Genomic DNA, 25,764 nt, shown 5'->3' with positions numbered 1-25,764 from the left:
CCATGTGTTTACAATAGTTCTCTTTTTTGTAATCAGAACGGCTTTTTTTCTGTGAGTTGTGTGTCAACTACACTATCAAGTCTAGAATTTCAAAATCATTTTTTTTTAAATGAAAGGAAAACTATATGTACTTCACATTATGTCAGGACTCAATAGAGCACTCCCAAATCGGTCATAAATAATCTCATCACATTTTGGAGTCCCACACATCTCTCACTTCGGCTGCTTAATATTTTGCATTAAAGACTTCCGAAGTAAAGCCTCGCAACCATTACAGATTAAAATAAACAACTTCTGGATTCAGTTACTTCAGATCAAAATGATCCATTAAAGAGATAGCATTCCTTTTAATGGGCCTACATAGATTGTATTTCTAAGCCAACCATGAAGCCAACATTTTACAGTTAAAACACATTACACCCTTTACAAACAAAGGTCATTGTAGTTTATTAAAACTTCACCCCAAAATAATTGCACGAGGCTGACAAAAACAATAGCTTGTATTCTCATCAAATAATTTTGGCTGTATAAAAAAATGGAAAATGTTCAGATTTGATTTCAAAACACATTTTCAATTAAACCTATGTTGGCAACTAAAGGGGATACAGATCTCTTTAAAAAGTCAACTAAGACATTGGCAAACCTTTTTATTTATTTCAAAACCATTTAAACCCTATTCTGTCACCTGCTGGAAATGCAAACATTTTAAATGCAACCTTTAAAATATTTTCATAATGTTGATGAGAAAACATTTCTGCATCATTCAAAGTTCTTCTTCTCAAAATTACTAGTTTCAAAACAAAAAGTGTATAAACATCTTATTTCTAAACCTGCTCCTCCATATCACAGGAACAACCTGGATATTAAGTGCAAATACCTTGCATCAATACATCACAACCTTCCATAAACGTAACACCGACAGAACAGTGTGTTGGTGATGAAGCATTCAATTTATAAAAAATAACCAGTCATTTATCTTAGTGAAATAAAGAGGGATGATTCAGGGATATGACAAACCAAAGGAATGGGACAGGACTTCACATTATCTCTAAAATAAAAAATACAAGCTTCACAAGTGCCTCTGAAGACAGATGAAAGTTACAATTCTGAAGGATGGAAGAAATGTTTCCAAAAGACATATTCCTATGTGTATGAATTACAATCTATTTAACAAGTCCTATCTTTTTAGCCTCCGTTTCATATATTAATAACCTCCACATCTTGACAATGAAGACTTCTGCTTCTTCATCCAGTACCTGGAGGAGGAAATAATATTCAGTTTAATATAATCTTTTTTTGGTTCCCTCCTTCATTTCCCAGGTACCGATTCAACCTGGGGTAGATTTCCATGGCCGCTTTGTTCTGGTACTTTGTTCTAATGACCTCTCATTGTGAGACGTTTTAAGACAATGAAAAGTCACTAAGTATTGTGAGAGATTTCAAAGCAGAGATGTATTTGGCATGGGGCATGCTTGCCTTTATCAACCAGAGCAATGAGTATAAAAATTGACAAGTCATGCTGCAATAGTATAGAACCTTAGTTAGGCCACACTTGGAATATAAGTCTTCAATTCTGGTCGCCACTGTCAAAAGGATGTGCAGGTTTTGGAGAGGGTACAAAAGAGGTTTATCGGATGTTGGCCTGGTATGGAGGGCATCAGCTATGAGGAGAGGTTGGATAAATTTGATCTGTTCTCACTGGAACAACGGAAGTTGAGGGGCGACCTGATAGAAGTCTACAAATTTATGATGGGCATGGACAGAGTAGATAGTCAGAAGCTTTTTCCCAGGGTGGAAGAGTCAATTACTAGGGAACACAGGCGTACAGTGTGAGGGACAAAGTTTAGAGGAGATGTGCAAGGGAAATGTTTCACACAGAGTGTAGTGAGTGCCTGGAACTTGCTACCAGAGTTAGTGGTGGAGGATAGGAATAGAAGGATATGGACCCCGAAAGTGTAGATGATTTTAGGTTAGACAGACAGCATGGTCAGCGCCTGTTCCTGTGCTGTACTTTTCTTTGTTCACATTTACACAGGGCAGATCGAAATTTAGCGTGCCCAATTAATTTTTCCAATTAAGGGGCAATTTAGCACAGGCAATCCACCGGCCTGCACATCTTTGGGTTGTGAGGGCGAAACCCATGCAAACACGGGGAGAATGTGCAAACTCCACATGGACAGTGACCCAGAGCGGGGATCGAACCTGTGGCCTCGGCGCTGTGAGGCAGCAATCTTACAACTGCGCCACCGTGCTGCCCTCAGGGCAGATAAATTAATGGTGATGAGCCCAAATCTCTGGCTAAATTGAAGAAGGTATGCACAGCATCCCACTGCCTTGTGATCATCAAAAAACAGGACAAATCAGGGATTGAATCTCAGGCCTTCCAGGTCATTGTGTTCCTTTCGGTAACCATGTAAATAAACAATTGCAAACTTGAAGCCAAAGTTATTCTTTAAAATACAATACACCACACTGTGACAGGATAGCATTCCTTCCAGTATTAGGCCAGAAGACTTTAAAATATTAATTTGTGATTAAAATAATGAAATAAGTAATGCTACAGGAATCTCAAGACAATGAAATACCGAGCTAGTTCCAAGCTACCATTTAAATGAAAATTGAATTGGGGACTGCCACAATACCTGGAGTGGTATTTCATGACAGCCCAGCACGTAATCTAGTAAAGCCAAACAGACGGCCGGTGTTACCCACGATGTTAAAAGTTCTTGTCCACAATATGCGCAAGTTGCTATCATCCTTTCATAGATTCCTTGGTGTGTGATGATAAAGACCTGTCAGTTTTCTGTGTACACAGTTTGGATGCACATCATCATTTGCATCAATTAAGAATAATTAATTAAACGGTGTATGTCAACTTGTCACTGTGCTTAATTGTATGGAGATTGTGGGAATTAACTGGGGCTTCACTTAAACCTCTAAGTAGACAGTCTGAAACAGAGATTGTAAGATTAGGTGATGTGTTTAAAATGTCTTTCTGATCAATAAAGGTTCTAAAAGTGTGCTCCAATTCAATCTTTCACCACCTGGTTTTATGGGTCCATTTACCAGATGGAAAAGCTAATGGAGCAATAATCCTGTTAAAGCAACCAAATTCACATAAAAATGTGACTGCTAACCAGCTCAATATAGTATAGTAACAGAAAAGCAATATTTTGTGGAATTTGAAAAACCATGTGCTGAATTTTGTGTAAATGTTTGCATTAGCATTTAATTAGTCGCAAAGGATTTACCAAAACAACGGAAAAATTATGAAATTGTGCTTGAAAGTGAGAAAACAATTATGGCCTTCAGCCAAGATTCCTTCCTCCATGATAATTTCCTCACCCGACTACTGTTTCAGAGGTTGCATTATATTTACGTGCAGAAGCAGAGCACCCACATGAGCATCCTCCAACTCTATCTGGGGTGGTATGATGGCATTGCCAGTCTTGGGTGACTCTGTGGAGTTTGCTAAGGTTTCCGCCTAGTGCTCCAGTTTCCTCCCAAAGTCCAAAGATGTGCAGGTGAGGTGGATTAGCCATGAGAAAATTGCCCTTCAGTGTCCAGGGATGTGCAGTTATATGGATAGAGGAAACAACATCATGTAGAGGGTGCGTAATATTCAGTCGGAGGAAGGGAGTGAGCCAGAAGCTGTGGCGCATTTTAGTACGAACAGAGAGAAGCTTGTAATATTAGATTTCGGGGCTGGGGAAGAAGATAAAGACGAACCTTGGGAGTAGTACTCTATGGATTACTCTCAGTGCCACACACAAGCAACAGAGATATAGAAGGAGATCTATCTCACTCACTCACACAAAAACACTCTCACTCATACACACAAAAACACTCACTCATAGACACACACCTGCCGACCTACCTGATCCCATTTGCCAGCACTTGGCCCCTAGTCTTGAATGTGATGACGTGCCAAGCACTCATCCAGGTACTTTTTTGAAGGATGTGAGACAACCCACCTTTCCCACCCTCCCAGACAGTGCATTCCAGACCGTCACCACCCTCCGGGTAAAAAAAGCTTTCCTTCAAATACCCCAAATCTCCTGCCCCTCACGTTGAATTTGTGTTCCTTCGTAACTGACCCTTCAACTAATGGTAACAGCTGCTCCCTATCCACCCTGTCCATGTCCCTCAAACTTGCACATCTCGATCAGATCAATCCTCCATCTTCTCTGCTCCAGCGAAAACAACTCAAACCTATCCAACCTCTCTTCATGGCTTAAAAGTTCCATGCCAGACAACATCCTGGTGAATTGCCTCTGCACCTCCTCCAGTGCAATCACATTGTTTCTATAATGTGACGACCAGAATTGCACACAGTACTCCAGCTGTGGTAGAAATCATGGATTTGGAAAGTGCTGTCCAAGAGCCTTTGTGATATTCCTGCAGTGCATCCTGAAGATGGTATTCATGGCTGCCACTGTGCCTTGGTGGTAGAATATAGTAAATGTTTACAGTGGTGGATGGGGTACCTACTATCTACTACCTTCCCAGCTCTATCTACCTACTTGCCATACTTGGTGATTTGTATGCTAACAAGTCCTCTAACCATAATATGTTAACCCCTAAAACCAAGAGCTGGTATCAAATGCCTTTGGGAAACCATGGACGGGATTCACCATCCCGCCGTACCCGTTTCCTGGTCCGCCGCGCCCCCACCAGCAGCAGGATCCTCCACCGTGCCACACGGCCAATTGAATTTCCCATTGTGGGCACCCCCATGCCTTCAGAAGATCTGTGGGTGTGATTGCGCTGCCGGAGAAAGAGCATTCGCCGATGGAGAATCCAGCCCCATATCTTTATCCACCTTATTTTTGTTACTACCTCAAAGATTTCTCATAAATTAGTGAAATATGACTCCCCTACCACAAAACCATTTTGACTCTGCTTGATCATATTAAGTTTTAAGTTGTCCTGTTTGTGAGGGCCCTTCCTGTCGATTCCCTTATTTCCTATTTATTTTATTTGTCATTATCATTTCTGGTCCATGATCTTTCCTGGAGACGTACCTTTAAGTCATGCAGGGAAACGAGTTGCCAAATAGTACACCGTGCCAAGATTTAGATTTTGAACAGAATAATTCAAACTTTATGACACTAGAGAGATTGGAGGGACTCGGTTGGATTGGTGTCCTGTGGCCAATCGATTGGCCAGGGACAGTGTTCTGCCTGGCAACAGACAGCGATTGGGTCTTGCCAGGTGGGATTTTTTTCAGAAGACCCAGCAGAAAGCTCCTCTTCTCAGCATCTATGTGTTGTTTTCTCTCTCTTTCTTCCAAATGTTTCCTGTCTACTATTTCGGAGTCTGCAGGGAAGTCGAGACCCTGATGAGTTTACAGTGAAAACCAATACAGACTTAAAGGAAAGACATCCAATTGGATGACTGAAAGAATCTAACTGGAAGACGTCCATCTGAAATAGAGACTCATACTTTTTTTCTCTGTGCTTGCCCGCCTTGCCTGTAGATTGTAGGAAAAGTTAAAGACGGGGGGGGGTTCAGAGATTAGATAGTAATTAACCAGTTGTATTTGTTGACTATTTAATGATACTTACTACTAATAATAAAAAGTTATTGGTGTATAAATTTACAAACCTGGTGACTATAGTTATTGGGTAGCCAAAGACCTTGGTACTTTTAAACAAAAGTTAATTTCAACTGTGTTGCTTCTCTCAGGTCAAGCTGGAATTGACCACGTACTGGTCCCAGGTGTCGTAGCATGCTTTAACTTCCTTAATAGATTCCAGCATTTTCCATACAACTGACATTAGACTAACTGGTCTATATTTTCCTGAATATTGTCTCCCTCCTTTTTTGAATAGGGGAGTTGCACCCGCTATTTTCCAATCTGATGGGACCTTTCCAGATTCTGAGGAATGTTTGGAAATTTATAATTAATGCATCTGCTGTCTCAGCAGTGACTTCTTTTCAGAGACTGGGATGTAGGTCATGAGGTCTTGGGGACTTGCCAGCCTTTAGTTCAAATTAGTTTTATTTTCCTGAAGATGAGAATTGTTAAGATCCTCCCTCTCTTTCACCTCCTGATTTACAAGTATTTCTGGGATATTATTTGTGTCTTCTACGCGAACCTTTCACGATTTCCTTATATTCGATTAATTCCCTAAACTTTCTCTCTTGAGGATTAATACTCAATTCATCCTTTCCTTTAGAAACACTTGCAGAAACTCTTGCAATCTGTTTTTATATTCACAGCCAGGTTTGTTCAATTTTTATTTTTCTTTGTCTGTTAATTTTTCATCATTTGCTGGTTTCTAAATTCTGTCCAATCTTCTGATCCGTCATTAATCATGCCATTCTTAGGGTGTACTGGAATAGAGATTCTAAAAAGAAAATAAGCCAGAAAAAACTTACCATGGCTACATCATCTAAAATGCTCTGTGGTGAACTGTGTGCCATGACCTGTGGAAACAAATTATTTCAGTCACAAGCGACATTTATAATTAAATTAAAATTTAACAAAATATTGGTAGAGCACACATTCAATGCTTAGCCAATGTTCCAAAAACTTCTACTGCTGAGTTTTCAGTGCAGCCTGATACAGTATTCACAAATTCTGCACACAAAAAAAATCAATGAAACAATGCAAGATGTTCTCATATCGGATTCATAAATTTGTAGTTTGCTTATAATTTTGGAGTTTTACGACAGATAAAGTGAATTTGGTTTTGTGATACTGATGGACCTTTAACTTAACTGATAACCTTTCAAAATGTCATGTTATGATTCAGAGGTTTGTAAGACTGTTATGTTTTGGAACCGTCTTTAATTTCAAGTAAAACAGAGAAACATAAACATAGAACAGTACTGTCCAAGAATCACTGAAATGTCCCTGATGGCTGACTGCACCACCTCTGCTGGCAGTGCAACTCACACACACACACACACACACACACACACACACACACACACACACACACACACACACACACACACACACACACACACACACACACACACACACACACACACACACAGTAAAGAACCAACCTCTGACATCTCCTCTATACCTTCCTCCAATCACCTTAAAACTATGCCCCCTCGTGACAGCCATTTCCGCCCTGGGGAAAAAGTCTCTAGCTATCCACTCTATCCATGCCTCTCATCACCTTGTACACCTCTATCGAGTCACCTCTCTTCCTTCTTTGCTCCAGTGATAAAAGCCCTAGCTCCCTCAACCATTCTTCATAAGACATGCCCTCCATTCCAGGCAGCATCCTGGTAAATCTCCTCTGTACCCTCTCCAAAGCAGCCACATCCCTCCTATGAGGCGACCAGAACTGGACACAATATTCCAAGTGTGGTCCAACTCGGGTTTTATGAAGCTGCAGCAAAATCTTGTGGCTCTTAAAATTAATCCCCCTGTTAATTAAAGCCAACACACTATGCACCTTCTTAACAACCCTATCGACCTGGGTGGCAACTTTGAGGGATCTATGTACGTGGACTTCAAGATCCCTCTGTTCCTCCGCAGTTCCAAGAATCCTGCCTTTAAAACCCTGTATTCAGCATTCAAATTGGACCTTCCAAAATGAATCTCTTCACATATATCTAGGTTGAACTCCATCTGTCACTTCTCAGCCTAGCTCTGCATCCCGTCAATGTCCTGTTGTAATCTACAACAACCTTCAACACTATCTACAACTGCCCCAACCTTTGGGTCATTGGCAGACGTACTAACCCACCCTTCCACTTCCTCATCCAAGTCATTTATAAAAACCACAAAGAGCAGAGGTCCCAGAAGACACCACTGGTCACCGACCTCCAGGCAGAATACTTTCCATCCACCACTTGCTGTCTTCTTTCAGCCAGCCAATTCTGTATCCAGACAGCCAAATTTCCCTCTATCCAATGCCCCCTTATGAGCCGACCATGGCTAACCTGATCAAACACCTTACTCAAATCCATATACACCACATCCACTGCGCGACCTTCATCAACGTGTCTCGTCTTACCAGTGCCACATGCTTTCCAGCTATCCATTCTTACCTTGGCTTCCTGCCTTTCTGTCACTCTCCCACTTTCTATCCTTTTCGAAATTATGGGGGTAATGGAGCAACGGTTTACATTTATGGATTAACTCATGATTGCCAGCCATAATAGCTACTTGACTAGCAGTCATCACTGGGTTCTTATTGTAGAAGGTTGGAATGTTCAAATTTCTTTAACAGTTACCTCTCTCGGAGCCCCAGGTAGTTGCAACTCCCATTGCTCGTACTCATCTATCAAGTTTGTTCTGCTTAAGCCACAGGTAAGGAGGAAGGAACTTAAGCAAGGAGTCAGGAGGGCTAAAAGGGGTCACAAAAGTCATTGGCAAATAGGGTTAAGGAAAATCCCAAGGCTTTTTGCATATACATAAAAAGCAAGAGGGTAGCCAAGGAAAGGGTTGGCCCACTGAAGGACAGGCAAGGGAATCTATGTGTGGAGCCAGAGGAAATGGGTGAGGTACTAAGTGAATACTTTGCATCAGTATTCACCAAAGAGATGGAATTGGTGGATGTTGAGTCTGGAAAAGGGTGTGTAGATAGCCTGGGTCACATTGAGATCCAAAAAGACGAGGTGTTGGGCGTCTTGAAAAATATTAAGGTACATAAGTCCCCAGGGCCTGATGAGATCCACCCCAGAATACTGAAGGAGGCTAGAGTGGAAATTGCAGAGGCGTTGACAGAAATCTTTGGATCCTCACCATCTTCAGGTGATGTCCCGGAGGACTGGAGAATAGCCAATGTTGTTCCTTTGTTTAAGCAAGGATAATCCAGGGAACCAAAGTCCGGTGAGCCTTACGTCGGTGGTAGGGGAATTACTGGAGAAAATTCTTCGAGACAGGATCTACTCCCATTTGGACTTATTAGCGAGAGGCAGCACGGTTTTGTAAAGGGGAGGCCGTGTCTCACTAACTTGATAGAGTTTTTCAAAGAGGTCACAAAGATGATTGATGCAGGTAGGTCAGTGGATGTTGTCTCTATGGACTTCAGTAAGGCCTTTGACAAGGCCCCTCATGGCAGACTGGCACAAAAGGTAAAGTAACACGGGATCAGGGATGGACTGGCAAGATGGATACAGAACTGGCTAGGTCATAGAAGGCAGAGAGTAGCAATGGAAGGGTGCTTTTCTGATTGGAGGGCTGTGACGAGTGGTGTTCCGCAGGGATCAGTGCTGGGGCCTTTGCTGTTCGTTGTATATATAAATGATTTGGAGGAAAATGTAACTGGTCTGATTAGTAAGTTTGCAGATGACACAAAGGTTGGTGGAATTGCAGATGGCGATGAGGATTGTCAGAGGATACAGTAGGATTTAGATCGTTTGGAGACTTGGGCGGTGTGATGGGAGATGGAGTTTAATCCGGACAAATGTGAGGTAATGCATTTTGGAAGGTCTAATGCAGGTAGGGAATATATAGTGAATGGTGGAACCCTCAAGAGTCTTGAGAGATCTAGGTGTACAGGTCCACAGGTCCCTGAACAACACATGTGGAGAAGGTAGTCAAGAAGGCATACGGCATGCTTGCCTTCATTGGCTGGGGCATTGAGTATAAGAATTGGCAAGTCATGTTGCAGCTGCATCGAATGTTAGTTGGGCCACACTTGAAGTATAGTGTTCAATTCTGGTCGCCACACTACCAGAAGGATGTGGAGGCTTTAGAGAGGGTGCAGAAGAGATTTACCAGGGTGTTGCCTGGTATGGCGGGCATTAGCTGAGGAGCGGTTGAATAAACTCGGTTTGTTCTCACTGGAACGACAGCGGTTGAGGGGCGACCTAATAGAGGTCTACAAAATTGTGAGGGGCAGAGACAGAGTGGACAGTCACAGGTATTTCCCCAGGGTAGAGGGGTCAATTACTCGGGGGCATAGGTTTAAGGTGCAAGGGGCAAGGTTTAGAGGAGATGTACGAGGCAAGTTTTTTTTTTTTACACAGAGGGTAGGGGGTTCCTGGAACTCGCTGCTGGAGGAGGTGGTGGAAGCATGGACGATAATTTTTTTTAATAAATGTTTTTATTCAGTTTTCGTATTTTATATTGAACAAATTACAAATTGTTAGGAGAGAGAAACAAAAAAAAAAACAAAAACAAAAACAAACACGCAAAAATTAACATACATATTTACAGGTAAGCATCTTCGTAGTAGTAACTGCGCCCCCCCCCCCCCCCCCCAACATGTTTATTTAGCTTGGTTTTGGGCCTTAGCTAGCCATCGAACCCCCGTAACGAACCTGAAGCCCCCCCCCCCCCCTCCCGCTACCTTCTCCCGACTATTCTTCCTCTTGTACATTGGCCACAAATAGGTCCCGGAACAGTTGCATGAATGGCTCCCACGTTCTGTGGAAGCCGTCGTCCGACCCTCGGATGGCAAATTTGATTTTCTCCATTTGGAGAGATTCCGAGAGGTCGGACAGCCAGTCCGCAGCTCTGGGCGGTGCTGCTGACCGCCAGCCAAACAGGATTCTACGGCGGGCGATCAGGGAGGCAAAGGCAAGGGCATCCGCCCTCCTCCCCAGGAATAGATCTGGCTGTTCTGAAACCCCGAAGACCGCCACTATCGGGCATGGCTCCACCCTCACTCCCACCACTTTGGACATTACCTCGAAGAAGGCTGTCCAGTACTCCACGAGTCTGGGGCAAGACCAGAACATGTGGGCGTGGTTGGCCGGGCCTCTTTGGCACCGTTCACATCTGTCTTCCACCTCCGGGAAGAACCTACTCATACGGGTTCTTGTTAAGTGGGCTCTATGTACCACTTTTAGTTGCGTCAGGCTGAGCCTTGCGCACGTGGAGGTGGAGTTGACCCTATGCAGTGCTTCGCTCCAGAGTCCCCACCCGATCTCCATCCCCAGGTCGTCCTCCCATTTCCTCCTTGTTGCGTCCAGTACGGTGTCGTCCCTATCTACCAGTCGGTCATACATGTCACTACAGTTCCCTTTCTCTAGGATACTTGCGTCCAGTAGGTCTTCCAGTAGTGTCTGTCGTGGCGGTTGTGGGTACGTCCTTGTCTCCTTTCGTAGGAAGTTTTTGAGCTGCAGGTACCGTAGCTCGTTCCCCCCAGCTAGCTGAAATTTCTCTGTCAGTTCGTCCAGTGTTGCGATCCTGTCGTCCGTGTATAGGTCCCTGACTGTCAGTGTCCCCCCGTCCTGCCTCCACCTTTTGAAGGTGGCGTCGGTCAGTGCTGGTTTGAACCTATGGTTGTTGCAGATGGGAGCCCTGTTCGACATTTTGGTCAGGCCAAGTTGCTGCCGCAGTTGGTTCCAGGATTGGAGGGTGGCTGTCACCACTGGGCTGCTGGAGTGTTTTTTGGGTGGGGATGGGAGTGCTGCCGTGGCGAGGGCCCGGAGGGAGGTTCCCATGCAGGAGGCCTCCTCCGCACGCACCCACTCAGCTTCTGGCTCCTGGATCCATCCCCTTACTCGCTCGGCTGTTGCTGCCCAGTGGTAGAATTGTAGGTTCGGGAGGGCTAACCCTCCCCTGGTTTTTGTTTTTGTAAGACCTTCTTTGGGATCCTAGCATTTTTACCCCCCCATACGAACGCCATGATGAGTTTGTCCAGCGCTTTGAAAAAGGCCTTGGGGATGTAGATCGGAATGGATCTAAACAGGAAGAGGAACCTGGGCAGTACGTTCATTTTGATCGTCTGAACTCTCCCCGCGAGGGAGAGCGGGAGTGTGTTCCATCTTTGCAGGTCCTTTTTAACTTCCTCCGTCAGGCTGGTGAGGTTCCATTTGTGGATCCCTTTCCAGTCATGGGCTATTTGGATCCCCAGGTAGCGGAATTTATGTCGGGCTTGTTTGAACGGCAGCCCCTTTGGTGCTGCCCCCCCCCCCCCCCCCCCCTTGCGGGTGTAATGGGAAGATCTCACTTTTGCTCATGTTGAGTTTGTAGCCCGAGAAGGCTCCAAACTCTTTCAGGAGCGCGATGATTCCGTCCATGCTGCTTTGTGGGTCCGAGATATAGAGGAGCAGATCATCCGCATAGAGTGAGACTCTGTGCTCTCTACCTCCCCTTCGGATCCCCCTCCAATTTTTTGCTGCCCTGAGCGCGATTGCTAGCGGTTCGATTGCTAGTGCGAACAGCAGCGGGGACAGTGGGCATCCTTGTCTGGTGCCCCTGTGCAGCTGGAAGTATTGGGAGTTGGTATTGTTGGTCTGTACACTCGCCATGGGAGCGTTGTACAGGAGCTTTACCCAAGCGGTGAACCCTGTTCCAAGCCCGAACCGCTCCAGTACCTCTATGAGGTATATCCATTCGACTCTGTCGAAGGCCTTTTCTGCGTCCAGGGAGACGATCACCTCTTGTGTTCTCTCCCCGGAGGGGGTCATTATCACGTTCAGCAGGCGCCTGATGTTCGCGGTCAGCTGTCTACCTTTGACAAAGCCCGTCTGGTCCTCTGTGACCACCTCAGGTACACCGTCTTCTAGCCTTTTGGCTAGGATTTTGGCCAGTATTTTGGCGTCTGCATTCAGCAGAGATATGGGTCTGTATGACCCACATTCCGTTGGGTCTTTGTCTTTCTTAGGTATCAGCGAGATTGAGGCCTGTGCTAACGTGGGTGGCAACGTGCATGGACGATAATGACATTTAAGGTGCACCTTGAATAATACATGAATAGGATGGGAGTAGAGGGATACGGATCCAGGAAGGGTCAAAGATTTTAGTTTAGATGGGCAGCATGGTCGGCACAGGCTTGGAGGGCCGAAGGGCTTGTCCCTGTGCTGTACTTTGGTCTTTGTAGTCAGAGTAGAAATGACAGGATATATCGGATGAATATGTGACTGAACAGATGGTTACAGGGGGAGGGTTTCAGATGCCTGGGGCATTGGGACCAGTTCTGGGGAAAGTGGGACCTGTACAAATTGGACGGGTTACACCAGGGCAGGACTGGAACTGATGTCCGAGAGGGGCTATTTGCGACAGCAGTTGGGGAGGGTTTAAACAAATATGCCAGGGTGATGGGAACCTACGCAATGAGTTAGAGCAAGAGGGAGCAAGGACAAAAGCAAAAGGTCGAAAAATGAATAAGTAAAGTCATAGGTGGAGAAACCAAGGACAAAATTCAAACAGGGCAGTTGAGAAACATATTAGGAGCAAGACAAGCATTGTGAAAGAGACAAACTTGAAGGCTTCTATATAATGCACGGAGCATTAGCAATAAAGTGGATGAACTAATCGCGCAGATAGATATAAACGGGTATGATACAATTGGAATTACGGAGACATGGCTGCAGGGGGAACAGGAGTGGGAACTGAATGTCCCAGGGTTCTCAGTATTTAGGAAGGACAGGCATAAAAGAAAAGGTGGTGGCATGGCACGGCTGGCAGCCTTGGTCTGCTTTCAAAGCCAACGATTTAGCCCAGTGTGCTAAACAGCCCCGCTGGGAACTATGAGGATATGAGGCGCGAGTTGGCCTTGATAGATTGGGGAGAGTTACTTGAAGGGATGACAGTGGATGGACAATGGCAAACATTCAAGGAACACATGGAGGAACTACAGCGACTGTTCATTCCTGTCTGGCACAAAAGCAAAGGGGTCAAGAGGGCCAATCCATGGCTCACAAAAGGAAATTAAAAATAGTATCCGATACAAGAAGCATCCAGATTGGCCAAGAAAAATAATAGGTCTGAGGATTGGGAGCAGTTTAGAATTCAGCAAAGGAGGACAAAAGGATTGATTCAGGGGAAAGTACAGTACGAAAGGAAACTTGCAGGAACATAAAGACTGACACTAAGAGTGTCTGCAGATATTTGAAGAGAAAGAGATTGGTAAAGAGAAATATAGGCCCATTACATACAGAAACAGGGAAATACATAATAAGGATAAAGAAATGGCTGAGCAATTGAGTACGTACTTTGGTTCTGTCTTCACAAATGAGGACACAAATCAGATCCCAGCAATGTTGGAGAATTAAAGATTTAGTGAGGGAGTAAGGAAATGAGGGCCTTTGCTTTTGTCCTTGCTCCCTCTTGCTCTAACTCATTGCGTAGGTTCCCATCACCCTGGCATATTTGTTTAAACCCTCCCCAATATGAGCAGAGAAATGGTGCTGGGAAAACTGATGGGATTGAAGGCGGATAAATCCCCAGGGCATCCCAGAGTGCTTAAGGAGGTGGCTCTGGAAATAGTGGATGCATTGGCGGTCATCTTCTGGGATTCTATAGACTCTGGAACTGTCTCTGAAGATTGGATGGTAGCTCATGTCACTCCAATATTCCAAAAGGGAGATAGAGAAGCAGGGAATTATAGACCAGTAAACCTAACATCGATAGTGGGGAAAATGCTTGAATCCATTATCAAGGACTTTATGGCGGAAAATTTAGAAAGCAGCGGCAGGATCTGTCAGTCAGCATGGATTTATGAAGGGAAAATCATGCTTGACAAATCGGTTGGGATTCTTTGAAGAGGTGACCAGTGCAGTCGACAAGGGAGAGCTAGTTGATGTGGTATACTAGGACTTTCAGAAAACGTTTGACAAAGTCCCACGAAAGAGATTATTGTGCCAAATTAAAGTGCATGGGATTGGGGGAAATGTATTGAGGAGGATACAAAACTGGTTGGCAGAGAGGAACCAGAGTAGGGATTAATGGGTCCTTTTCAAATTGGCAGTCAGTAACCAGTGGGGTACCACAGGGATCGGTGCTGGAACCCCAGCTTTTCACAATATATATTAATGATTTGGATGAGGGAACAAAATGTAACATCTCAAAGTTTGCAGATGGTACCAAGTTAGGTGGGAGGGTGAATTGTGACAAGGACGCAGGAATCCTACAGCAAGATCTGGACAGGTTGGTCGAGTGGGCAAACATATGGCAGATGCAGTATAATTTGGATAAGTGTGAGGTTATTCATTTTGGAAGCAAAAACAGGAAGGCAGATTACTACCCGAATGGATGCAGGTGCAACAGGCGGTAAAAAAGGCTATTGGTATGCCCCCCTTCATTGCGAGAGGCTACGAGTATTGAAGCAGGGATGTGTTGCTGCAATTGTACAGGGTGTTGGTGAGGCCACACGTGGAGTATTGTGTGCAGTTTTGGTCTCCTTCTCCGAGGAAGGAAGTTCTTGCTCTCGAGGGAGTGCAGCAAACGTTTACCAGACTGATTCCAGGGACGGCGGGACTGTCACGAGGAGAGATTGACTAGGTTGGGATTGTTCTTGCTGGAGTTTCGAAGAATGAGGGGGGGGATCTCATAGAGACTTATAAAATTCTCACAGGACGAGACAGTGAAGATGTTACCAATGATGGGTGTGTCCAGGACCAGGGGTGTCAGCCTGAGGATTCAGGGTAAACCATTTCGGACAAAGATAAGGAGACATTTCTTCACAGAGTGGTGAGCCTGTGGATTTCATTACCACAGGAAGTCGTTGATGCTAAAACTTTGAATACATTCAAGAGGCGGCTGGCTATAGCACTTGGGGAGAATGGGATCAAAGGCTATGGGGAGAAAGCAGGATTTGGCTATTGAGTTGGATGATCAGCCATGATCGTGATGAATGGCGGAGCAGGCTCAAAGGGCCAAAAGGCCTCCTCCTGCTCCTATCTTCTATGTATATATGTCACATCCTCAAAGAATTCAATGAGACTTGAGGCACGACCTGCCCCTCACACAGCCATGCTGACTACCTTCAATCAAACTGTTTTTCTAAATAATCATAAATCCTATCTCTCAGAACGATGGGTCTGTAATTCCCAGGGATTTCCCTATTCCCTTTCTTGAACAGGGGAACAACATTTGCCAATCCTCCAATCATCCGGTACTACTCCAGTGGATTGTGAGGATGCAAAGATCAACGGCACAGCAATCCTCGCTTCCCTTAGTGATCTTGGGTATATCCCGTCAGGCCCAATGGACTTATCTATCTTGATGCTTTTCAAAATTTCCAGCATATCCTCCTTCTTCTTAGTCTCATAGAACATATAACAGTACAGCACAGAACAGGCCCTTCGGCCCTCGATGTTGTGCCGAGCAATGATCACCCTACTCAAACCCACGTATCCACCCTATACCCGTAATCCAACAACCCCCCCCTTAACCTTACTTTTATTAGGACACTACGGGCAATTTAGCATGGCCAATCCACCTAACCCGCACATCTTTGGACTGTGGGAGGAAACCGGTGGACCCGGAGGAAACCCACGCACACACGGGGAGAACGTGCAGACTCCGCACAGACAGCTACCCAGCCGGGAATCGAACCTGGGACCCTGGAGCTGTGAAGCATTTATGCTAACCACAATACTACCGTGCTGCCCCTCAACCTGTTCGAGTCTATTAATCTGGTTCACACTGGTCTCATGAGCAACAAGCTCCCTCTCTCTAGTGAATACTGAAGCGAAAACAAGAAGCAATGTGACCTGAAGTGTGGGACAGTTAAGGATCAAAGAGAGGCCCAAATTGTGTTACTGAGGTGATAGTGTAAGGTGTTCACATTTGGAGACACTGGCAGCAATCCAAGAGTGTCCCAAAGCTGCAAAAATGTGAAAGAATTGGCTTGTGAAGAATTATGCTGTAAACTGTCCATTTAATTCGAAGATATGTCGCCAGGGCCAGATGGATTGTTTCCAAGGCTGCCGAACAAGGACAGACAGGGAGGAAATAGCAATGATGTGAGAATGGTTTCCCAATCCTCACTAGATGCAGGAGAGGTACTGCAGGACCAAAGAAATGCAAACATAGTTCCATTGTTTAAAAAGGAATTGACGGAAATGCCAAACAATTATAGGTCAGGTAGCCTTATGGCAAGGGTGGGCAAATTAGCAGAATGAATCCTGAGAAAGGCACGGACTAGTCAGGGATCGTCCACATGCATTTGTTAACTGAAGGTCTTGCCTCAAAAATTTGATTGAATTCTTTGAAGAAGTGACAAGGAGGTATAATTAAGGTGGTGCAGTGGATGTTGTGAAATTGGATTTTAGCAAGGCGTTGGACATGGTCCCACATGGCAGATTGGTAATAATACCTGAGGCAATAAATGGCGTAGTGGTATTGTCATTGCATTAGTAACCCAGAAACACAGGGTAACGTTCAGAGGTCTCAGGGTCAACTCTCATAACTGCAAATGGTGATCGAGCAACAGTGGAAAGCACTGCTGCCTCACACCTCCAAGGTCCTGGGTTCAATTTGACTGTCTTTGTGAAGTTTGCACTTTCTCCCGATGCTCCGATTTCCTCCCACAGTCCAAAGATCTGCAGGTTAGGAGGATTGGCCATGCTAAATTGCCCCTTAGTGTCCAAAAGGTTAGGTGAGGTTACTGGGTTACAGGGATAGGGTGGAGGGGTGGGCTTAAGTTGAATGCTCTTTCCAAGGACAGATGCAGACTCGATGGGCTGAATGGTCTCCTTCTGTACTGTAAATTCTATGGTCAAAAAAGTAAACACCCATGGGATATAGGGTAATGTGTTCCACAGGGCTTGGTGTTGGGACCCTAACGGTTCGTTATATTTTAACGATTTGAACAAGATACAGGGAGATTAGTGAGTGGTGCATAGTGTAGAGGATAGCAATAATCTCTAAAACGATACAGATGGATTGGTGGAGTGAGTGGGCGGTAAAGTGGCTGATGGATCTTGACACAAAGCAAGTGTGAGGTCATGCATTTAGGGAGGTCAAACAGTTATCGGGAGTACACAATAAAGGGAATATACTAAGAGGGATAGATATGAAGTGAGAGATCACGGCGTACACAGGTCCCAAAAGGCAGCAGTTCAGGTCGACAAGGTTGTAGAGAAGGCATATTGAATGCTCTCCTTCATTGACAGAGACATAGAACATAAATGTAAGAATATAATGTTGGGGTGAGGCTACAACTGGAGCAGTGTGTGCAATTCTGATCACCACATTACAGGAAGGAGGTAATTGCTCTGGAGAGGAGTGCAGAACAGGTTTAAAAGAATGTTGCTCGGGCTAGAAAAACGTAGCTACGGGGAGAGATTGGATATGTTGGGGTTAAATTCCTTGTAACAAAGGATACTGAGGGACGACTTGATTGAGGTGTACAAAATTGAGGGGAAGAGATACGAGTGGATAGGATAAAATTGTTTCCATTGGTGGGGAACTCTGGAATCAGGGGAGATCGATTCAAGGCAAGTGGCAGAAGGTGGAGACATGAAAAAGAACATTTTTCTGCCGAGTGTGGAAGTTGTCGGGAATTTGCTGCTCGAGTTGTTGGTGGAGGCAAAGATCCTAAACTCAAAAAGGAATCTGGATCTGCACCTTAAGTGCTATAAGCTACAGAGCTACAGGAAGGTGGGATTTAAAAGGGCACCTGGGTGTCCTCAGGCTGACATGGACAGGGCTTGCCAATTAGCCTCCTTCTGTTCTGTAACTTTTCTATGGTTCTATGAATGATACTTGTGGTCAAGAATTGCTAATTAGTATTTCTACGCAAGTACAAAGCCAATGGGATTCAGACTGCTCTTGGAAAGAACAATGAAAAGTACAGCACAGGAGCAAGCCCTTCGGCCCTCCAAGCCTGTGCTGATCATGATGCCTGAACTAAAAAAAAACCTTCTGCCCTTACTCGGTCCGTATCCCTCTATTTCCTCCCTATTCATGTATTCATCCAGATGTCTCTTAAATGTTGTTAATGTGCCTGCCTTCACCACATCCTCTTGGCAGGGCATTCAAGGCACCCACCATTCTGGGTGAAAAACTTACTCCACGCATCTCCATTAAACATTTCCCCCTCTCACCTTGAACTGAGAAAGGATGCAGAGGAAGCCATTTTTTAGGTCAAGTAACATGCTTTCCTTAAAATCAATTAATATCAGACATTTGCATAATGAGCAGAGAAGCTGTGGTTTGTTTTGCGAACTACAACAGCTAGATGATATAATCGGGGACAGGATCAGTAAGTTTGCGGATGATTAGCTGGGTGGTTAACAGTGAGGTTGAATATCTGAGGTTACAGGAAGATAGACGGTGTGGTCAAATGTGGCTGATGCAATTGAAAAGTGTACGGTGATACACTTTGGAAGGGATAACGTGATGAGGAAGTATTCAATGAATGGCATGACACTGGGAAGTTCCGAGGAACCAAGAGACCTTGGTGTATTTTTCCATAGATCTCTGAAGGTAGAAGAACAGGTTAATAGTGTGGTCAAGAAGGCGTGTGGGAAACTTGGCTTTTAAAAAAAAACAACATTTAGAGCACCCAATTATTTTTTCCAATTAAGCGGCAATTTAGCATAGCCAATCTTGGGTTGCTGCCCCAGTTGGGTTGTGGCTTTGAAACCCACAAAGACACGGGGAGAATGTGCAAACTCGAGACACTTGCTTTTATCAATAGAGGCACAGATTGCAAAAGAAGGGAGGTAATTATTGGAGTTGTATTGAACTTGTGAGATCGCAGCCGGAGTAGTGTGTGCAATTCTGCTTGCCACATTATAGGAAGGATGTGATTAAACACTTGGAGGGGGTGCAGAGGCGATTCACCAGGATGTTGCTTGGGGTGGAATATTTTGAAGAGAGGTTATGCTTGGGTTGTTCTTACTGGAGTAGAGAAAAATTGAGGGCAACCTAATAGAGGTGGACAAGATTATCAGGGTGTAGAAGCCAGGTATTTCAAATACACTTAATATAGGTAAAAATATCTTTAATTTACTAGAATGTATTTATTTGCTGCAGTGTTAAGAGGCATGGACAGCTGTTACCCTTAGTTGAAGGGTCAGTTACAATGGGATACATGTTCAAGGTGAGAGGCAGGAGGTTTAGTAGTGATTTGAGGAAAAACATTTTTACCCGTGGTGACAGTCCAGAATACAATGCCTGGGAGGGTGGTAGAGGTGGGTTGCCTCATATCCTTTAAAAAGTATTTGGCTGAGCATTTGGCATATCATAACATTCAAGGCTATGGGCCAAGTACTGGTAAATGGGATTATGTAGGCAGGTCATGTATGTCTTGTGCATTGGTGCAGACTTGAAGGGCCAAAGGGTGCTCTATTATTCTGTGATTCTGTGAGGGAGAATGGTTTGAAATCAAAAAGGCATCCCGTAGCCTTAAGGAATCCAGATTTGTCCTGGTGTGGCCAGAAGGGAAGAATCATCAGGAAAGGCTTTACTGCTGGTAGTGGATTAGGAAACACTCGAAAACTAAGGGAATGCCTAGAAGCACTATTAAAATTGCTCTAATTGGCAGCATGGTGGCGCAGTGGATAGCACTGTTGCCTCACAATGCCGAGGTCCCAGGTTTGATCCCAGCCCTAGGTCACTGTCCGTGTGGAGTTTGCACATTCTCCCAGTGTTTGCTTGGGTTTCGGCCCCACAACCCAAAGATGTGCATGGTAGGTGGATTGGCCATGCTTAATTGGCCCTTAATTGGGAAAAATGAATTGGGCACTCTAAAAAAAATTTTTTTTCTCCTAATTAATCAAAAATTTCTGGAAAACCCCATCGACTCCCACAATCACCTTGGCTACATTTCCTCACACACTGCCACCAGCAAGCACTTATTCCTTCAGTTTCTCTAACTCCATCACATTTGTTCAGATGGTGAAACTTTCCATTCCAGCACTTATGCTAAATCTTCCTTTTTCCTCAACCAAAGGCTCACCTCTCCCTGAACTCCTCCCACCCTTACTGTGATTGATGAGACCATGACCTTGCCCCATATACTTTGGTTTTTAGCCCTTCCCCTCCTTCCTAGAAGCACAACATGGTTTCCCATGGTCTCACCGTACAAAGTTCCATTGTAGATAATTTTCTGCCAAGTGTAACAGCAATTTACTTGTACTTCTTTCAATTTATACAATGGTTGCTCTTCATCGGTGATACCAGATTGGGTCTCACAGGTAACTGCTTTGCTATCCCAGGAATCAATCTGGTGAGCCTTCGTTGCATTTCCCTTATGACAAATATATCCTTTCAGAGGTAAGGAGACCAGAACTGCAGATGTGGGCAGCACAGCATCATGGGCTGAAGGGCCTGTACTGTTCTATGTTCTATAAGGTGCAAGGTCGCTATTATGCGGTTTATAGTTTATAAAGGCTCTATAGTAACGAGGACCAGGGAAGAAGTGCCTTCGATTAATTCATGTTTATTTGATTCAAAAAGGTTTATTTTAAAGGGGTAAGTCATGGCAAGACAACTCAAAGCCGTCGAGTGTTCCAACTGCTCTTTGTGGGAAGCCAGGAACATTTCCACTGCCTTTGTGTGCAGGAAATTTCTGCAGCTGCAGCTCCTAGAAGCCCGGGTTTCATAACTGGAGCGGTAGCTGGACATACTGTCGAGCATCTACGTGGCAGAGAGTAGTGGACAGCACATACAGAGGTGGTCGCACCGCAGGTTAAGACACCACAGGCAATAAAGAAATTGGTGACCACCAAGCAGAGTAAGAGGACTAGGCACGCACTGCAGGAATCTCTTGTGGCCATTCCCCTTCAAAACAGCTTTGCCACTTTGGATTCTGTTTGGCGAGGGGAGGAAAGGAATGGCTTCTCAGGAGAAAGCAGCAATGCCACATTCGTGACACCAAGTTTGGTTCTGCTGCACAGGGGGAAAGAGCAAAAAATGCGCAATGGAATAGTTATGGGAGATTCGATTGTGGAACATGACAGACATATCTGTGGCCTCAAACTGGACTCCAGGATTCTATGCTGCCTCCCTGGTGCTAGAGTCAAGAATGTGTAGGTTAGATGGATTGGTCTCTGTGTCCAAAGACTTGGTGGGATTACAGGGACAGGGCAGGAGACCGACCTGGGTAGGGAGCTCTTTGAGGATTGTGGAAAACTCGATGGGCCGAATAGCCTCGTTCTACACTGTAGGAATTCTAGAATTTCATAGAAATTAAAGTGCAGAAAAAGAGGTCATTCGGCCCATTGAATCTACACCTGCCCTTGGAAAGAGCACCCTACATAATTTCTGTGTCAGAGAGCGGCTGCAAGACATTCTGGAGTGGGAGCCAGTGGCCATGGCATCCACTGGTAGAAATTACATAGGTTAAAATGGATCAGTCCTAAAAGCAGAATATAGTGACTTAGGAAGTTCAAAAGTAGAACCTCAAAGGTCGTGATCTTAAGATCATTCTCAGTGCGAGTCAGAGAAGAAATAGCAGGATATATCAGATTAATGAGTGGCTCAAGAGATGGTATAAAGGGGAGGTTTTCAGATTGCTGGGAGATTGGGACTGGTACTTGGGGCGGTGGGTCTGTGTGGAATTTGCACTCCCTGCATCTGCGTGGGTTTCCTCCAGGTGCTCCAGTTTCTCCCCACAGTACAAAGATGTGCAGGTTCGATGGATTGGCAATGCTAAATTGCTCCTTAGTGTCATCGGAGGTGTCGGTTAGGTGGGGGAACAGGGGAGTGGACTAGGGTGGGTACTCTTTAGGAGTGTCAGTGCAGACTCGATGGGCCGAGTGACCACTTTTTGCACTGTAGCAATTCTACTCTCTGGGGACCAGTACAGATTGGACATTTTACACCTGGCAGGATGTCCGGGGAGCATTTGCTCGAGTGGTTGTGGAGGGTTTAAACTATAATGACAGGGCGATGGGAACACTCCATGAGTCAATGGAAGGGGAAATACGGAGGGGGAAAACACGGACAAGAATACTAGACAGAAATTGGAAGAAGTAGTGATAGGCAGAGGATCCAGGGCAGAATCAACAGGGCCACAGTGAAAAATAATGTAAATAGGACAAAGAATGTCGAAAATACTTTGTGCCTTAATGCATGGAACATTTTCAATAAAGTGGATGAATTATTACAAAGAACAAAGAAAAATGCAGCACAGGAATAGGCCCTACAGCCCTCCAAGCCTGTGCTGAATTTTTTTTTTTTAAATCTGCCTTTATTCGGTCCATATCCCCCTGTTTCCTCCCTATTCATGATGCGTGTTAAATGTTGCTAATGTGCCTGCTTCCACCACATTCTCTAGCAGCGCGTTCCAGGCACTCACCATTCTCTGTGTGAAAAACTTACCCTGAACATTCCCACTCTCACCTTGAACCTTATCTTGACACTTCCACCCTTGGAAAAAGTCTTTGAATATTCACCGTCTGTACCTCTCAATTTTGTAGACTGCCAGCAGGTCTCACCTCAGCCTCCATCTTTCCAGTGAAAACAATCCTAGTTTATAAACCTCTCCTCATAGCCAACACCCTTGAGACCAGGCAACATCCTGGTGAACCTTCTTTGCACTTTCTCCAAAACTTCCATGTCCTTCTGATAAGGTGGTGACCAGAACTGCACACAATACTCCAAATGGGGCCAAAGATAGCTCCAACATAATTTCCCAACTCTTGTACTCATTCTAATTCCATTTTCCAGCACTTGGCTCATTGGCTTGGACGCCTTGGGATCACAAGTGCACATCTTAATACTCAAGTCCCGAACAGGCGGCCAGGGGCTTTTCACAGAAACTTCATTTGAAGCCTACTTGTGACAATAAGCGATTTTCATTTCATTTCATTTTCATTAAGTGTTATGAGGGTCTCTGCCTCGACCACCCTTTCAGGGAGAAAATTCTTATCTCCCACCACCCTCTGGGTTTTCCTCACATCCCCTCTATACCTCCTGCACCTGACCTTAAATCTATGCCCCCTGGTCACTGACACCTCCACCAAGGGGAAAGGTATGTTCCTGTCTACTCTATCTATGCCCCTCGGAATTTTATACATCACAATCATGTCCCCCTTCAGTCTCCTCTGTTCCAAGTCCATCAAAGTCCATCCAACCTCTCTTCATAACTGAAACTCTCCCGCCCAGGCAACATCCTGTTAAATCTCCTCTGCACTCCAGTGGGGTGGCATTGCTGGTTAAAGAGGAAATTAACACATTAGTGAGGAACAATATTAGCTCCAACAATGTGGAATCTGTATGGATAGAGCTGAGAAACACCAAAGGGCAAAATAAATTAGTCGAGGTTGTATTTAGACCCAAATTGTAGTGGTGGAATTGGGAATGACATTAAACATGAAATTAGAGACACATGCAATAAAGGAACATCTGTAATTATGGGTGATTTAATCTGCATACAGATTGAGCAAACCAAATTCGTAACAATATAGTAGAAGAGGAATTCCTGGAGTGTACACGGATGCTTTTATGGCTCAAAACATTGACGAACGAACTAGAGAGCAGGCAACCTTTGACTGGGTATTGTATAATGAGAAAAGAATAATTGGTGATCTAGTTGTGCAAGGCCGCTTGGGGATTCTTCATCAAGGTGGAAAGTGATGTAGTTGATTCTGAGACTAGGGTCCTTAATCTAATTAAATGAAACTACGATGGTATGAGGCAAGAGTTGGCTTTGATCAATTGGGGAATGTTACGTAAAGGGATGTCGGTGGCTGTGGCAAACATTCAAAGAGCAGATGAGCGAACACACAAATTGTTCATTCCTGTCTTGCGCAAGAATAAAATTAAACTTTTGCGTGGGTTTCACCCCCACAACCCAAAGATGTGCAAGGTAAGTGGATTGAACACGCTAAATTGCCCCTTAACTAGAGAAAAAAATGAATTGGGTACTCTAAATTACAAAAAAAAGAAAACAACAATAAAATTAAAAAGATGGCCAAACCATAGCTTACAACGGAAATCAGAGATAGCATTAGATCCAAGGAAAAAGCATACAAATTGGCCAGAAAAGAACAGCTGATCTGAGAATTGGGAGCAGTTTAGAATTCAGCAAAGGAGGACCAAGGGGCGGTTTAAGAATGGAAAAATATAGTACATGAATTAGATTGCGGGGAACATAAAAAACGACAGTAAAAGTTTCTATAGGTATGTGAAGAAAAACATTTTTTTTTTGAATACCCATTTTATTTTTTCCAATTATGGGGCAATCCACCTGCACTGCACATCTTTCAGTTGTGGGGGTGAAACCCATGCAAACACAAGGAGTATGTGCAGACTCCACACGGACAGGATCGAACCTGGGACCTCGGCACCATGAGGCAGCAGTGCTAACCACTGTGCCACCCTGTTGCCCGTATGGGAAGAAAAAAATGAGTGAAGACAGAAACTGGGGAACTTATAATGGGGAACAAAGAAATGGTTGACTAACTAAAATTTATTGGTTCTGTCTTCACAAAGGACACAAATACATGCCAGAAATGTTGGAGAATACAGAGTTTAATGACAGAGGGGAACTGAAGGGAATCTGTATTCGTATGGAAATAGTGTTGGGGAAATTGATGGGATTACGGTCAACAAATCCCCACGACGTGATAATCTACATCCTAGAGTATTTAAGGAAATGGCCCTCAAAAGTGTGGATGCATTGGTGATCATCATCCAAGATTCTAATGAACTCTGAGAACAGATTGGAGGGTAGCTAATGTGACTCCACAATTTAAAAAGGAAGGTGGAGACAAAACAGGGAATTATAGATCAGTCAGCCTGACGTCAGTATTGCGGAAAATGCTACGGTCTATTATAAAATATTTAACAGCAGAACACTTAGAAAACAGCGGCAGGATCGGACAGAGGAGGTTAGCATGGATTTATGAAAGGGAAATTATGCTGGACAAAGCTACTGGAATTCTTCGAGGATGTAATTAGTAGTCAACAAAGGGGAGCCAGTGGATGTGGTTTATTTGGACATCCAGACGGTCTTTGATATTAGCATGTAAATTTAATGCGCATGGAATTAGGGATAGTATATTGAGAAGAATAGAAAACTGGTTGGCAGACAGGAAACAAACAGTAGGAATAAATTTTCCAAATGGCAGGCAGTGACGAGTGTGGTACCGCAGATATCAATGCTAGGACCTCAGTTATTCACTTTTTATATATTAATGATTTAGATGGGGGAA

General features: G+C 44.4%; 1 protein-coding gene across 6 annotated transcripts in view; it reads right to left on the bottom strand.

Annotated features, from left to right (window-relative positions):
- Nucleotides 1-308: 308 nt before the first annotated feature.
- rbm25b (RNA binding motif protein 25b) overlaps nt 309-25,764 on the bottom strand; it is a 162,424-nt gene continuing 136,968 nt past the window's right edge. For 5 of the 6 annotated variants that reach the window (XM_038781556.1, XM_038781547.1, XM_038781517.1 and 2 more), the window contains exons 18-19: nt 6,385-6,432; nt 309-1,256 (exon numbers count right to left, since the gene is read on the bottom strand). In XM_038781556.1, coding sequence (XP_038637484.1) covers nt 1,164-1,256; nt 6,385-6,432 — 141 coding nt within the window. In that variant the 3' untranslated portion in view covers nt 309-1,163. Of the gene's footprint in view, nt 1,257-6,384; nt 6,433-25,764 lie in introns of those variants that run through there. The other variant, XR_005458465.1, reaches the window with a different exon arrangement.

This window comes from Scyliorhinus canicula, chromosome 2 (assembly GCF_902713615.1).
Source record: "Scyliorhinus canicula chromosome 2, sScyCan1.1, whole genome shotgun sequence".
NCBI classification, from domain to species: domain Eukaryota; kingdom Metazoa; phylum Chordata; class Chondrichthyes; order Carcharhiniformes; family Scyliorhinidae; genus Scyliorhinus; species Scyliorhinus canicula.
Note: the sequence above shows the minus strand (reverse complement) of the source record. Positions and strands in the feature narration are given on the sequence as shown.